Consider the following 17,151-nt stretch of genomic DNA (forward strand, 5'->3'; position numbering starts at 1 on the left):
GCTATTGGCAACACAGGAACCAAAGGAGAGACAGAGGGTGACTCCAAATAGACTCTTCTTTCTGGGCTGTGCACATGGTCCTTCATCCTTTCTGAGAAGACATCCTTTCTCAACAAGAAAAGCTTCACTACTTACCTTGCTGGACCATTTGCGAGCTTCATCATGGAGCTGTCTGGCAGCCATCATCATTGGCTGGTTAATCACCTCCCCGGCCTTCTGCTCAGGGAACTCTTCATCCTTTTCCTCTGGTGGTGGGGGCCTAGGTGGAGGGACCTCACCTTCAGGCAGAGGTGGTTTGGGAGGAGCAAGCTCATCTGTTAGCTAAAAAAGAGAAAACAAGTTGTAAGTAAAGTCCTAAAATTACCCCCCGCCCCTGGAATTCTTTCGTTTCTTCTAAAAAGTATCCCTAGAAAATCCATCCACATTCACTCCATGTAAGACCACCCACACTGAGCCACAAGGACCACCTGCTTTAATCTCAACAGAAGCAGGTTTCTCTACAAAAAGCTAGCAGTGGCCGGGCACAGTGGCTCACACCTGTAATCCCAGCACTTTGGGAGGCCGAGGCAGGTGGATTACAGAGGTCAGGAGTTTGAGACCAGCCTGGCCAACATGGCAACACCCCATCTCTACTAAAAACACAAAAATGAGCCAGGCATGGTGGCATGTGCCTGTAATCCCAGCTACACGAGAAGCGGAGGCAAGACAATCACTTGGACCCGGGAGGCAGAGGTTGCCATAAGCTAAGATCATGCCACTGTGCTCTAGCCTGGGCGACAGAGCAAGACTCTGTCTCAAAAAAGGAAAAAAAAGAAAAAAAAAGGCTTGCAGCTGCTGTTTTGGCTGCATCCCAGGGAGATAATACACAGTGCTACCAGATGAAAGATTCTCAAAAAATCCCTACAAAAGATGTAAGTTCTGGTCCTCGTTCTACCAAAAAGCAGCTACATAGGCAAGGAACTTCTCCCCTTGGCCTAAGGTTCCTCATCTGTCAGTGAGGGGTAGCTAGACCAAATGACCTCTAAGATCCAGATTCTAAATGGCATGACTCTGTTGCTCACATAAGAAGCCATTCCCCAGGAATAGCCCTCTCTCCCAGCTCTAAACACCCACCAAGAGCCCAGCTGGAAAGAATCTAAGCAGCGTTGAAGGCTGGGAAACACTGTTCCTTAGCTGTGTGCGCAATGACCCAATTTTGTACTCAACCAACTTAGAAACTTAACATCTTTTAATGACATTAAATATGGGAAAGTAAATCAGATTATTGCCTTGATAGGTTATTTACAAAGTCAAGGTATTTCTAATACTGTTAGTTAGAATAAGTGTCTAAAAATAATCACTATTTCTGTTTCTGGAATTTGTATCTGCAACATATTGCCTAGCTAGTTTCTTCCTACACCATGTAAAAATATATTCACAGTACTTGCGGGGGGTAGTGGGGAAGGTATCTACAGATCTTAAATTATAGTTGAGAAAAAAAAATTTTTAAAGCATGTATTTTGTTACTTAAGAAAAAGAAGTCAAAGGAAAGAACCAACACAAGATTTCAACCACCTCAGTTCTACCATTATCAACTAAGAACACACCAAATCTCCTTACTGCAAGCTGTACAGATTATTTTACCACAATACGCTACCTCATCACTCATCACATCCACACTAACCAAAGCCAGCTCCTCTGCTGCAGCCAGTCCCCATCACAGCAAGCCACTACCACACACACCAGTACTACACACACACACACACACACACACACAACCCATGCATTTAAGCACTAGGTTATAACTCCACTGGATTTAGAAATGAAAATCAAGATCTGCCTCCCACTAAGCTTCAAATGAAAGCTAAACGAAGCCACCTAGTGATGGAGGCTCTAAAACACAATCTACCTCTCTTTTGCTGCAGTCTCAACACCTTCCTGCTCAGTTCTTTGCATCTCTGAATTTACTTACTCGGAGTTGTTCAAGGTCTGGTGGAGGAGGCGGGAAGTCAGGCTCCTGAGGTTGGAAGGCTTCTCTGACCTTGGCCACGGCTCCCAGGATCCGATATCCCGAGTCCAGGAAGCTCTTTTGCAGTCCTAAACACAAGACACCCTCACTTTCAGCTGGGTGGATTAGTGCCCCAAAGCACTGTCTGTGCAGCAGCAGAACTGGTTCCATGAACAAAAGCTGGATGTGAAGCTGCCAGTAAACATCACGGGCAGTGATTGAAGAGGGAGGGAGGCAGGACAAGGCAGATGTCCTGAGGCCTGCAGAGCGTTGGAAGCATCACAAACCAGCTGTTCTTTTAGTGTTCAGGGTGCCTTCTTGGTTGTACAACTAACAAGTACGCAGGAGATCCCTGGGCGTGAACACTTTGGGCTCAGGTGGCATCCATCGCCTCTCTTATGATGAGACAGTCAAGAGATAAGTCTGCCCAACTCAGAACATGGGAGATGTCAGTTTCAGATTGGACATACATTCCCTGAAGTACTTCTCACCTTTCTCTCTACTCCTTTGCTCTACTTGGCATTCAGTATGTTAACCCTTATGCTAAGCTGCGCTACTCTGTCCAGTTGCCTGGAATTCAAGAATCTACTCAAACTATTAGAAACTCCAGTTTTGGAAACCAAGCATGTCCTTAGTGATAATGGGTTGAGGATATTAGAAAGATTCTGCCTGAACCAGAGATGGATAGGGGAGCCCCTCCTTCCTACGCTCTTGCATTGACTACATCCTACTCATAGACAAGATTGAAATCATCAGATGTTCAAAACAGGAAGAAATTCAGATGATTTCAACCAAAGGAGCGACTCCCATTATGATCTGCCATGGTAGTACCAAAAATATGATCCAAATTCACCTAAAGAAAACCCAGATTTTTTTTAGGTGTAGGGCCTAGGAGACCCACAGATCACCTTAAGCCCTCCAGATTTGATAGAAATTGAGAATGCTTTACAGAGAAAAAATGCATTTTAAGAAAAGCCCAAGAGAAGTTAACGCCACTTACATAAAATAAATGGACGGTAAATTGGTTATCATGCATCTTTTGAAAATTTTCGAAAATAATGACTGAACAAGGTGAGGAGCTATTTAGCCAGACCATATTAAGAAAGCACAGGCTGGGCACCTGTAATCCCAGCACTTTGGGAGGCCGAGGCGAGTGGATCACCTGAGGTCTGGAGTTTGAGACCAGCCTGGCCAACATGGTGAAACTCTGTCTCTACTGAAACTACAAAAAATTAGCTGGGTGTAATGGTGGGAGCCTGTAATCCCAGCTACTTGGGAGGCTGGGGCAGGAGAATCACTTGAATCCGGGTGAGGGGCGGAGGTTACAGTGAGGTGAGATTGCGCCATTTTACTCCAGCCTGGGCAACAAGAGTGAAACTCCGTCTAAAAAAAAAGCACAGAGGCTGGGCGCAGTGGCTCACACCTGTAATCCCAGCACTTTAACAGGCCAAGGCGGGTGGATCACATGAGGTCAGGAGTTCAAGACCAGCCTGGCCAACATGGCAAAACCCTGTCTCTACTAAAAACACAAAAATTAGCTGGGCATGGTGGCACACACCTGTAATCTCAGCTACTCGGGAGGCTGAAGTAGGAGAATTGCTGGAACCCAGGAGGCAGAGGTTGCAGTGAGCTGATATCACACCACTGCCCTCTGTCCTGGGTGAGAAAGCAGAACTCAGTCTCAAAAAAAAAAAAAAACAGAAAGCACAGAGAAGTTGGTCCAGAAAAATTAACATACAACAAGCCTGCTGATACTGCAGAGATTTGGATGGAAAAAGATTAATCTAGCATTCTCGAACTAAGTGTCTATAGCTTTTGCCCCCAGACTTTGTATGTGGTGGTTGTGGGGTACATATTCCCTGACTATCTTTCCTGAGTTAACCTCTCAGTGGAGGTGAGCCATAGTGCCATGCATTGCTTACCAGGGTCAGAAATGTTTCCAGCCACAGCTTTTGCATCCATCACCATTGGGGAGATGGTTTTGCTCAGCTCATCAGAGGCAGCTTTCACAGCCTCACGGAACTTGGGATCCTCGGAATTCTCCACCTCCCTCTTAGCCACCAGCAGGATCCGGTTGGCCCGACGAGCAATGCTGGTTGCCCCAGCAACCAGCATCTGAGGCTGAATGTTGGCCATAGCTACCTTGCACTTGTCCAGGTCTTTTTTAATTGCTTCTTCTGAAGCATCCAACAGAGATTTGGTATCAATGGCTTCGTCCACCAGCCCTGTTAGGAAAACAGAAATGGAATTTAGTTTCACTTTAGAAGAACAGAAACTCCAAAACACTGTTATCCACTCAAGTTTCTCATGAGAAAGTATAACATCCAGAATTCTCTTCTTCAGCTCAAAGTTCTTCCTACATAATCAAAAGCTTCCAGGTAAACACCACAGTAAAAAAAAAAAAAAAAAAAAAAAAAAGGCGAGGACACAGTCCAAAAGCCCATCTGGATTTGCAGCATTTATACCAACCGTGGTTGCCAGCCTTCTTGTATCCACCCCAGACAACCAGAAATGCAACATCGGGAGGAAACAAGGAATACGTCTGAAACCATCACTGCATCACCACCACGTTATCTGTGAATAATATTTTCTCCCTGTCCGTCTCACTCCCCAGCCATCTGTTGCTTGTTGGCAGCTTGTAGTGCTCAAGATGAGCCATGCGGAAGCTTCCAGTAACCCTAACAGCCTGTTTCTTATTCCTATTACCTCTCTTCAGACACCTCAGGAGTTCCACTTTCATCTCAGGCTGCCATGGACCCCAGTCACAACAGGTTCTGCAGGGACAGCGAAAAGCCTACATTCCTTATTCCTTCTTTCCTATCTCTCCCTTTACAGAGAATGAAGACGATTCAGAGGTGCCACTTCAATTGCACAGACACAGGTTTGCTGGTGGTTGGTTTCTCCTTTTTAAAAAAACTACGTAGTTGATAACTTGGAGGAAACTCTGAGACAAGTTGTATTAAATGGTAGCTATTGTGGTTCCTTGAAATGTGAACCCACTGTAAATGACAGGGACACTTACTGTATCCACAAATACCGCCTCCCAGCCTCTGAAACCAAACTCGGGCTCAGACTGGGCAAAGACACTATTCAAAGAGAAGATAGGAGCAGTGACAATAAACATCACGCCAGGAGGGCAGCATTAAAATAAAAGAGACTCAAAGAGCCTCTCTTCTGACAAAGTTGCAAGGCTTGAATGAGAAGCCGCCACTGCTCAGCAGCCTTAACAGGGCCAAGTACACTGCTGAGCACATGACCGGCCCTTTATCCAATGGCAGCTGAGTAACAGAACCAGTCCCACTCCAATTTCTCAGAACTCATTCTTCATGGATTAGACAACAAGAACTTTATAGAAAACTGTACCTGTCATTTTTTCAACATTATCGATCCACTGGTTCTTCATGGTCTCAAAATGTTCATAAGCAGCTTGATTTCCAGGGTTCCTAAGTAAGATACGAGCAGCCGAGACCACCTGACAATGACAAAACACCTTTAAACACCAGAGCACCCTCGCTCTCCAAATACAAACCTTCAGCTAAGCTTTCTCCTTTTTACCTACAGATGGCACTGTAAAGCCAGAAAGTGGCAAGTCTCTTTTTAGGCTGAACATAGGAGGTTTGGTCTCAATAGCTCCCCAGAATGGGCCCTCACGGGAAGGTTTTACCATCACAGACTTATTTTAAGAAGGTAATAAAGTGACAAAGTAAATGAGTGTCCACTTGATATTTCAGAAGAACATACACAAAACTGGCATATGTTTAAACACTTGGTATCAATCCATCTTAAAAATCACCATTAAGAAAGATACCAAAAAGTACTCAAAACTGATTTAACAGCATTTGGGGAAAAAAAGGATTAACATTTGCTACATATCAGGTAAGATACAGGCTGTACATGCATATTCTTAATCCAAATAGAGTCCATTAGGAAGGAGTTAGCTCCATTTTACAGATGAGAGACGAAGCATCAAGAACACAGAGGACTCGGCTGGGCGCAGTGGCTCATGCCTGTAATCCCAGCACTTTGGGAGGCTGAGGCAGGCGGATCACCTGAGGTCAGGAGTTCAAGACCAGCCTGGCCAACAGGGTGAAATCCTATCTCTACTAAAAATACAAAAAATTAGCCGAGTGTGGTGGCATATGCCTGTAACCCTAGCTACTGGGGAGGCTGAGGCAAGAGAATCGCTTGAACCCGGGAGGCAGAGGTTGCAGTGAGCCGAGATCATGCCACTGCACTCCAGCCTGAGCAACAAAGCGAGACTCCGTCTCAAAAAAAAAAAAAGAAAAGAAAAGATCACAGAGGACTCAAGTCCAGATCTGTCTCCAGAGTCCTCATTTTTTCTATAATTGAAAAAGGCCTAGATTATAAGTCTAGATTCCTGTTTCTCTTTTTTAGGAATCTCAGTTTCATATTGAAATTGTGTTTTATGTTCCATGTTTTATGGGAGCTTTTAAGGAGTGTTAGACATGCTTGTAGCTTTTAAAAAATTGTTTAAAAGTTGGACAAGTTAAAAAGCTGAACAAGAGGATCTAATTTATTAACATACCACATGGGCAAAAGTTTAATGATTAAGAGACATGCTCATTTCCCCCATATCTCCTCACAAGTTCACAGTATCACAAATTTGTAAAGTCTAGCATAGTTCTGACTATATCACAGGCACTCAATAAATGTCTGAATAAATAAATGAAAAAATAATGAATTTTCTATAATTTGAATAGAAGAAAAATTGTACAAACATTGCACTAATGTTGAGCTAATATTTTTAAGAAAACCTATCACATAGTAGACTTTTCATAACTGTCCAATTTGTTTTTTTCCCAATCTTCTTTTGCTCCCAAACTTACTAGCCATGCCTTGTTACACAATAAGTAGGAAAAAGAAAGTAAGTTGTAGAAACAGCTCAATATAAAAAAAAAAATTAATTAATTAAAAAAAAAAACTCTCACAAAGATGTGGAGAAAATATATAAACCCTAAATTAAAACAAAGTAGCCCTTAAGATTATCCAAGCCAGCCGCGGTAGCTCATGCCTGTAATCTCAGCACTTGGGAGGTCGAGGTGGGCAGATCACGAGGTCAGGAGTTTGAGACCAGCCTGGCCAACATGGAGAAACCCCATCTCTACTAAAAATACAAAAATTAGCCAGGCCTAGTGGCGGGTGCCTGTAGTCCCAGCTACTCGGGAGGCTGAGTCAGGAGAATCACTTGAACCCAGGAAGTGGAGGTTGCAGTGAGCTGAGATTGCGCCATTGCACCCCAGCCTGGGCAACAAGAGCGAAACTCTGTCTCAAAAAAAAAAAAAAGATTATCCAAATATTTTCCTAGTTATGCGTATATGTGGCAAGGGGATTGCTTTACTAACTTTTTCTACTTTCAAAACTAATAAATAGTCTTTGTAAAAAAAAATTCAAACGTTATGAAAATGTATAAAGACAGTGACAGGGTCTTGCTCTGTCACCCCAGGCTGGAGTGCAGTGGGGCAGTTTGGCAGCCTCAACCTTGGGAGTTCAAATAATCCTCCCACCTCAGCCTCACAAGTAGCTGGGTTCACAGGCATGCACCACCACACCCAGCTAATCTTTCTTTTGGTAGAGTCGGGGTCTCACTATATTGCCCAGGCTGGTCTCAAATTCCCAAGCTCAAGCAGTCCTCCTGCCTCACCCTCCCAAAGTGCCGGAATTGTAAGTGTGAGCTACTGTGCTGGCCTGTATATGTTTTCTTATGCCATCTTACATGAAGTATTCAAAAATGTATAGGAACTGTTCTGTAATTAACTTTCTTTACTGAACACTGTATGAGGAGTGAGCAAAACCCAACCTGGGGTGTGAGTTCTCGGGCCGTCTTCACTGAGGCCTGAATGCCTTCCACTGTTGATTTATTAGCAGTACCAACCGCAGCTGCCTTCTCAGCCGTGGCACCAAGCTTTCCTGAATGGTTTTCAAAGTTAGCTGCCCTCTCATCAAATACCTTGAAGAAAAAACAGACATTAAGAACATTTATTTCAATCAAATGGGTCAGGCAGCCTAACAAAAAGTCTCTTCCTTTAAGCAGGGGCAGCAACTGCTCAAAGACTTTAGAGATGACATCAAACCCTAGATAATAAAACAACAGTCAAACTCCAAATCCTGGCCTTGATGGATCTCCTCAAACGTTTAGCCATCACCATCATCTGCAAATGCACACAAACACACTCAGACACACACATGCACATACCCTTCATTTCCAGTTCAACCAGTGCTTACCAGGTACAAGCAAGAGCATTATATACTCTGCAGTAATTTGCTGAATGTGAAGACTAAATAACCCCCATTCTCAAAAGCTTATCTTCTAGTTTGAAGAAGATAGTCAAACCCACTCCAGACTCTATTGTAGGTGGCTGGGTACGTTAAAAGCCAAGAACATCCACACCTTCCTAAACTAAGCTCCAGCCTCCCCAGAGCAGCATCCTTCATATATCCCATTACCATTAATGTTGTAAAAACTCTACCCTTGACCTCCAAGGGAAAAACAATAGCTGGTGCTCACGCTTAGGCCTCAGGGCAAGGATGACTGACTTTTATTAACCCCAAATGCAAAACCATCTATTTAATTGTTCATTCAGTTCTCAAATTTTAAAAAACGTTTCCTTTCACTGTGCAAGGTTGCATACCATGGAGGGGACTATTTAACTTACCTAAAATAGCAAGAGATCTTTGGTCATTTGTTAGAATAGATTCTTGCAAAAGCTTATCTTCTTCAAACTAGAAGATAAGCTTTTGAGAATGGGGGTTATTTAGTCTTCACATTCAGTTAATTACTTACCGCACTATTACAACTGATGCTTCCGAACGGCACTGGGTCAGGTTTATACATTACACGAACATGTCTGCAGCTGCCTGGTGGAATGCATCCTCTCTTTTGTCTCCTTCTGCCTAACTTGGAGACCACTTCTGGCTCTAGACAATCTCTAAAGGTCTCTTGGTTCAATAGCAAGTTCCAATATCATTGCTATTGTTCTGTGTCTATCCTCTCAAGTCTCTTACCCACACTGGCCTCTTGTTTGGATTCAGCTACATGGGTTCCTGCCATTTAATGCTGAGAATCTCTGCCTAAAATCCCTGATCTCCTAGCCTCCTTCTCATAGCCTCAGTTCTTTCACCGTAGCTGTTCTCCCACACTCTGGATCTCCTGGGCTTTTACCTACCTAATATCCTTGGTTGACCATCTCAATGCCAGACCATGACTGCTGCTCCTTCTGATTTAACTAACTGCTTAACTTGCTTTTCTCGTCACTCAACCAAAATTTACTGAGTACCTACTATGTGCCAGACCCTGAGACAGGTGCTGAGGATACAAAAATGAGTAAGACACAATATCCTCATCTCAAGGAACTCACACCCCAGTGAGAAAAAAGCACTCGAAAACAGATTTACAATACAGTGTGCTATGTACAATAATAAAGCTAAGCACTGATATTACAGGAGCAAAGAAAAAGCACTTAACCTCTCTAGGAAGCAAAGGATAGTAGGATGAAGGATAAATAGTAATTCACCAAAAAAGAAGGGGAAGATAATTACACAGAAAAAACAAAGACATGGAAAAGACAGACTATGCAGGAAACCACAAGCAACTAGGTATAGCTAGGGCCAGAAATGAGAGGGAGCAGTTTGTAGGAAACAGGTATCGGAAGTGTCAGAGCTAGATCACAGAGCTCTGGCCTTATCTTCTGTGAAAGGGCAGGCACCACTGAAGGGTTTAAGCAGAATGTCAGAGTTAGGTTATATTTTTATTTGACTGATGGCCTAGTGAAGGAGTCAAAGAAGACCAGTTAGAGCTATGCAATCATATAGGCAGCGGGGGACTAGGAACAGAATTAGAGCTATGGCAACATGAACAGAAAATGGATGTGAGATTAAATGAGCATACCTTAGTTGTTTATTTGTATGAACAGGTGCGGGGAAGGGAAAAGTCAATGACAACTCACAAATTTCCAAGACAGAACAGAAGGACAACATATGCTGAGGTAACTAGGAAGCCTATAGGTGTAGAGGCCCACCTAGATGTATCTACTAGCATGAAAGAGAAGTCTAGAATGAAAAAAATAGCAAATCATCTCAGCCTAAGGGAGCAATTAGCTGAAATGCCTAGTAACTCAGGTTATAGAAAGAAAACTGGGGTAATCGTCACATAATAACAACAAAAACCTCCACCTACCAGTTCTACACTGTCTTGGGTACCTGACCCAAACCCCTTCTCCTTCGCTGCCAATACTATAAAGGCTGGAAAACCAAATACTCGCTTTCCTGAACTCCTTTGCAGTTGGTGGTCATGAGACAAAGAGTTCAAGCCAATGAGGCATAGCAAAGCTCTCCTAGACAATTTCTAGGAAAGCCTCTATTTTCACTCATTCAGCACCAACAATGTGGCAGGCACTGTTCCAAGAACGGGGAATAAGATAATGACAGAATAAAGTCCCTACCTGTATGGAGTTTTCATGGTAATGGTAGGAAGACAGACAAACCAAAAATGAAAAATGGGTAAATACATTAAATGTTGATAAATGCTAAGGAAAAAAGTAGGATATGGAGATGAAGAAATCCATGGAGATAGTAGTTGGGGTGGGGTTGTTATCTTAGTGGTCACCCAAAAGTGGTATTTCAGTAGAAAGCTGAAGACAGTAACTAATAGATATAGTTATCTGGAGAAGACTGGAACAAACAAGTGCAAAGGCCCCAAGGTTAGAACATATAAACACACACTAGGAATACAATTCAAGGAGGTATATACAGATGTAGCCTGAGGGGGAAGCGTGGTACCACACGAGGGCAAAGAAGTGGATGGGGACCAGATCCAGTGGTGTGCTGAAGCCACTTGTACAGACTCATGGCAGCTCACAGGAGCCAAATATGTCCATCTCTTCCCAACTTAGGTTTCAGTGACTTCATGTTGAAACAGCCACCGTGGGAATATTTACATAAGGGAAATCAACAAACATTACAAATCAAGATTTTTTGTTTTCCTGGAGAGTTGGCTTACCAGCACATCACTGGCAATTCTCTTCATTGTTAGCACTCTGGTTTTACTCTAGGATAGTGGGAAGTCATTGGAAAGGTTTGAGTATAAGAATGACATCAATTGATTTAAAAAGATCATCCTGACTCAAAAGGCACAGTTGTGACTGGAGTACCCCCATTCTTCATTTCTTCCTGCCTTTAACATGATGCCATCCCACACCCTGAGAAAATGACCTAGAAAATCACAGAAATGCCAGCTTTCATGATATTTAGTTGCTGAACCAATGCCAAAGCTACCAACTTCCATGTTTCTTGGTTTGTGATGAAAACAAACCTGGTTGTTTTCATCTCTGATGGTCAGGCCTTCTCTTGCTTGCAACTAAAGATATTCCCAACTGATACATGTGGAGACTAAAAGTAGAGATGGTAGGGCTTTCCCTGTTCAGCTCTTCCACCCCTCATCTATAGTTTCCCAACCACTGATCCTGATGTACACTGTAATCACATTTCAACTTTACATATACCTATAGCGCAGGCCAACAGAAAAATGGAAGACCTCAGATACCCACCTCTTCCCTGTTAGGTGCATCAGGAGGGGCCGTGGCTGCCACTGCCAACAGCTTGATGGGAGTTGTGGTATCACTGAAAACATCTGACACTTCCTGAGTCATGGCCTCCTGCATCCGAGCTTTTAGATCCTTAAAAACATTGTTTACATATGAAAATGTCCAGATATATCCTCAAAGCATATCTACTAATGCCCTTACTTCACTGACATTCATTCATCTATTCAGTCTTTCATTCAATAAATATTTATTGTTAACTGTGTACAAAGCACTGAGCTATTACAGAACAGATGTAATTTATGAATCCTGCCCTCTAAGACATTAGTGGTGTAGAAGAAATAAGACATGACCCACATGTCCCTAGAGATTGTTCTACTCAATCAAGGAATCCTATTTCCTTTCTTGGTGGCCTCTATGAAATGATACTGAGAATCATGAGGTTGAGCCCAAAGAAGGCCCAGAGATGAGCTAGAGTTCCATACCATTACCAGTGCTGGCAGGGCCTGATAATGATCACAGTAACTGTAAGGATTGTTCGGTGGATGTAGTGTCAAATTTCTAAGCAATTTATTATCTTAAGAGGAAAGAAATCAAGAATGGGAACTTTTTTAATCCAGGTTTTTTCAATTAAGTTTTCTAGAAAAACTCAATAACAAATATCTGTATCAATTTCTAAACATGGGTCTAAATAAGAGTATTCTTAGAAGCCATGAACAAGCTCTTTTCATAGTCATCACATTTAGTCCGATTTAAGTTTTCTGGATTTATACAAAGAAGTCTCCATCACCCTCATTGTTTCCCAAGGTGGGCAGCATAAATTAGCTGGTGATACCTGAGATAATTTTAGGTGTTACATGGGCAAATGTTTTTATTTTAATAATTATGTGTTTCTTTTAAAGGATAATAGAAGAAATACAACTAGTTTACCAAACCCAAGATTTCAGGATTATTACAAAGTTTTATTTTACTTATTTATTTATTTGAAACAGAGTCTCGCTCTGTCACTCAGGCTGGAGTGCAATGACGTGATCTTCAACCTCTGCCTCCCAGGTTCAAGTGATTCTCCCACCTCAGCCTCCCAAGTAGCTGGGATTACAGGCATGCACCACCATGCCCCGGCCACAGAGTTTTCTCTTAAATAAATTTAAGTTTTAAAAAGAAGTCCATTTTAAGAAAAATATTGGCTAAATAAAAGTACAGATGATATGTGGATAGAGCAAAAATCACAACAGGGCTCTTGACTGAGTGAAATTTGGAAAACAAATTTAGTTGCTACTATATACCAGCAAGCTTTTTCCTAATAAGCTCTAGATTTCCTTGTATCTTTGGTCACACTCTTTTCATTTTCCCTAGACGCCAGAAATTATGTATTTTTCAAACCTCTCTCTTCCTTCCCTCATCTTTCAATAATAGGAAGCATAAAAAGTAAAATGATATGTGCCCCTGACTTCTACCTTTAAGGAGTCTTGGAGCTGAGATGCAAGTGCTCGCGCCTGAGGACTCTCCCCTTCCCCTCTGGCAGCCAGGTCAGCCAGCTGGGCTGTCAGCTGGTCCACTCGGTCACACTTGGCGAGAAGATCTTGCCGATAAGGCCCCATCATTACATTAGCCAGACGATGCCCTTCAGCCACAAGCCCCCGGATGGCAGCCTGACCTAGACCAAGAGAAAAACAATGAAACTCGTAAGACCTAGAGGAGACAATTACAATGCCATTCTGCAGTGTGTTGCAGTGTGGTGTCTTGCTCTATCACCCAGGCTGGAGTGCAGTGGCATAACAACAGCTCACTGCAGCCCTGACCTCCTGGCTCAAGCAATCCCTCCCACTACAGCCTCTCAAGTAGCTGGGACTACAAGTGTGCACCACCATACCTAGCTAACTGGTTTTTTTAGAGAGACAAGGTCTCACTATATTACCCAGGCTGGTCTCGAACCCCTGAGCTCAGGCGATCCACCCGCCTCGGCCTCCCAAAATGCTGGGATTACAGGCATGAGCCACCACACCCAGCCAGTTCTTTTTATTTAACACTTTATTTTTATTTCACTATCTTTTAAAATCATGATCTAAAATCTATGTAATATTTTATCATATTAACCATAATTATTTCACAAGTCAGTTGTTATTAAACATTTATGATGTATACAACTTAATATGTTTATTATTAAACATATATTCCTGTATGCAACTTCTTAGAAAGATCTCTAATTATTTGTTAGAAAAAAAATCCCTTAATTTCCTGAGTCAATAGGTACGAACTTTGTTTAAAGCTCTTGACATCTTATACCAAATTTAGAAAGTTTGTACTAATTTATTTCTCCAGTAAATTATACATGTGCCCAATTCTCCACAACACTGGGTATAACTAACTCAGAATTTTGTCTTTTTTTTTTTTAAGAGACATGGTCTCTCTCTGTCACTGAGGTTAGAATGCAGTAGTGTGATCATAGCTTACTACAGCCTGGAACTCCTGGTCTCAAGTGATCCTCCCACCTCAGCCTCCCAAGTAGCTGGGAAGGTGTGACTACAGGTGAGCATCACTATGCCCAACTAATTCTTTATTTTTTTTATTTTTGAGGAGAGAGGGTCTTGCTATGTTGCTCAGCTGGTCTCAAACTGCTGGGCACAAGTGATCCTCCCACCTTAGCCTCCCAAAGCACTGGGATTACAAACATGAGCCACCATGCCTGGCCCACTTCTTGATTACATCACAGGAATTTTACTGGCTGCATTTGGAAATGTAATCACAGTTACTTATCAGCAGCTAAAGAACCCTTACCTAATTATAGATGTTACAGGACCCCTATCAACAACTTGCTTATTTGCACTGAGACCAATCTAATGGGGTTTAGTGCACTGCTGCCCTTACCGACTCCACGGTCATCCACTGTGGGATTATCAATCCACCGCTGTGCTTGCTCAATCTTGCCCTCAAGGTGTACAGCTGCTTTAGCGGGTCTGCTGTTGGCCACAGCCCGGTTGGTTTTGGTCTGCAGGTTCTGCAGGGCTGTGGCCACCTGTTTGGCCAAGGCTCGAGCCTCTGGGGAATCTCCTTTCCCCCTGCAGAGAAAAAGACAGCCATCCTGTCACACATAAACACTATTTACATTGAGATCACTTAGCTGCTAATGACAAATGCTAATAAGATGACAAATTGCTCGTGATTGTGATTACTATTAATTTGGTTTGAAAGGAGTGGTTTATTTATTTGGCCCTTACATAAAAAATTAATAATTTACATTTAGATTATTTTGTCCTAGTTAAGACATTAAATATGAGTTTGCATCAGTGAAGCTCAAATCAATCATTTGGTTAGCTGAGCTCAATCAATCATCACTAGGTTAGCTGCACCCTCTGCCTGCCACCTCTGAAAGCACTAGTTCCCTCTGGAACTGGGTGGGCCCAGGCAGCCATGTTTGTTGTAGGAGCGGCTGAGGTAGTTATAATCGAACTAATAGTAGTATTGTCTATCTTTTGAGTCCTAATTCTGCCAAGTACCGTTGCAAGTAATTTTTTGTTGTTGTTTGTTTTTTGTTTTGAGAGGGGTTTCGCTCCATCACCCCAGCTGGAATGCAGTGGTGAGATCATGGCTCACAGCAGGCTTGACCTCCCAGGGCTCACTGCAGCAATCCTCCTACCTCAGCCTTCCATGTGTGGGACTACAGGCATACACCACCACACCTGGCTAATTTTTTAAAAAAAACATTTCTTAGAGAAAGGAAACATTCTCCCGATGTTTCCCAAGCTGGTCTTGAACTCCTGGGCTTAAGTGATCCTACCACCTGGGCCTCCCAAAGTCCTGTGCTGGGATTACAGGCATGACCTACCACACCCGGTCATAAGCAGTTGTCTTATATTATTTAATCCTTACAACAACCCTATGATGTAAATAACAGTATTATCCTCATTACTAAAGAAACCAAGGTACGAGATTGGATAACTTGCCCAATGTCCCATTACTTACTTTGATAGAGTCAGGATTCAAACCCAGTACTGTGACTTCAGAGTCTCCACTCTGTTTCGTTTTGTTTTGTTTTGTTTTGTTTTGTTTTGAGATGGAGTCTCGCTGTGTCACCCAGACTGGAGTGCAATGGCACGACCTCGGCTCACTGCAGCCTCCACCTCTCGGGTTTAAGCCATTCTCTTGTCTCAGCCTCCTGAGTAGCTAGGATTATAGGTGCCCAACACCACACTCAGCAATTTTTTTTATTTTTAGTAGAAATGGGATTTCACCATGTTGACTGGGCTGCTCTCGAACTCCTGACCTTGGGTGATCCGCCCACTTCAGCCTCCCAAAGCGCTAGAATTACAGGCATGAGCCACCACGCCCAGCCTTCATTCTTAAACTACTATACATTTGGTATCACATAATCCCCAGTCCTTGCCATAACTGATTAAACTGCGTGGTTATCTACCTCAAGGACAAGATATCCACAGTCAGGCAAGGCACTCAATTAGATTCTGGGGGTTCTCAAAGTCCAGTATGGATAAAAGTCACTGGAGATCTTATTTTTAAATACAGATTGTTAAACCCACCATCCAAAGAGATTTGGATTAAGTATGTCTGGGGTGGGGTCAAGGGGTCTGCATTTTTAACAACCTTCTCAGATGATTCTTAGGCAGGTAATCCTGGGTCCATACTTCAAAAACACTGCATAGTCAACCAGTGATGGGATCTGGAGCTGGAAAGTGATTAAGCCTGGGCCATGGTTAACTCACAGCCGTAGACAAAACCCCCAGATAAATAAACTAAGTCAACACACAGGGTGAAACAGACATAGAGGATCCCACACAGTGACTAAGAGGTGGAGGGAGGGGCTTCCCGTTGCCACAAGATCTGGCCACGTTCAAGCTATTGGGTTTGATGAGGTGCCTCTATTTTCAATAATCCTCTACTTTGTACTTGACCAGGTCCTTCCAACCAAAGAACCTCAACCAAGTACCAACACAGAAATAAAAAGACAACCACAATTATATCACAAAGAAAAAAACTGCCCCCAAAACCTTATTCCAAAGACTTCAGATTCTAACCATTATAAAAATACAAAGAATGTGACTCATTTTCCATCTCAGGTCCTCTCAGCCATAGAAAGGTAACTTTCTGGTTAACTTTGTCTCATCTGTAAAAATAAAAATAATCGGCTGGGTGTGGTAGCTCACGCCTGTAATCCCAGGACTTTGGGAGGCCAAGGCGGGTAGATCATGAGGTCAAGAGATCAAGATCATCCTGGCCAACATGGTGAAACCCCATCTCTACTAAAAATACAAAAATTTAGCTGGGCATGGTGGTGCACGCCTGTGGTCCCAGCTACTCGAGAGGCTGAGGCAGGAGACTCACTTGACCTCAGCAGGCAGAGGATGCAGTGAGCCAAGATCGCACCACTGAACTCCAGCCTGGCAGCAGAGTGAGACTCCATCTCAAAAACAAATAAATAAATAAAATAAATACATAAATAAAAATAATAGCCCATCTGCCAGAACAGCTAATTTAGATTCTCTCTCTCTCTCTTTTTTTTTTCTGAGACAGAGTCTCGCTCTGTCACCCAGGCACGATCTCAGCTCAATGCAACCTCCACTTCCTGGGTTCAAGCTATTTTCTTGCCTCAGC

At 42.9% G+C, this 17,151-nt stretch overlaps 1 protein-coding gene across 2 annotated transcripts in view; it reads right to left on the reverse strand.

Moving 5' to 3' along the window:
• Positions 1-17,151, reverse strand: part of VCL (vinculin) — a 122,906-nt gene that overhangs the window by 10,980 nt on the left and 94,775 nt on the right. For both annotated transcript variants that reach the window (XM_010373132.2, XM_010373134.2), the window contains exons 11-18: positions 14,413-14,603; positions 13,002-13,201; positions 11,551-11,679; positions 7,806-7,955; positions 5,351-5,459; positions 3,910-4,212; positions 1,952-2,076; positions 136-321 (exon numbers count right to left, since the gene is read on the reverse strand). In XM_010373132.2, the coding sequence (XP_010371434.1) occupies positions 136-321; positions 1,952-2,076; positions 3,910-4,212; positions 5,351-5,459; positions 7,806-7,955; positions 11,551-11,679; positions 13,002-13,201; positions 14,413-14,603 (1,393 nt within the window). The remainder of the gene's footprint in view (positions 1-135; positions 322-1,951; positions 2,077-3,909; positions 4,213-5,350; positions 5,460-7,805; positions 7,956-11,550; positions 11,680-13,001; positions 13,202-14,412; positions 14,604-17,151) is intronic.

Source organism: Rhinopithecus roxellana, chromosome 11, assembly GCF_007565055.1.
Source record: "Rhinopithecus roxellana isolate Shanxi Qingling chromosome 11, ASM756505v1, whole genome shotgun sequence".
Classification (NCBI taxonomy): Eukaryota; Metazoa; Chordata; class Mammalia; order Primates; family Cercopithecidae; genus Rhinopithecus; species Rhinopithecus roxellana.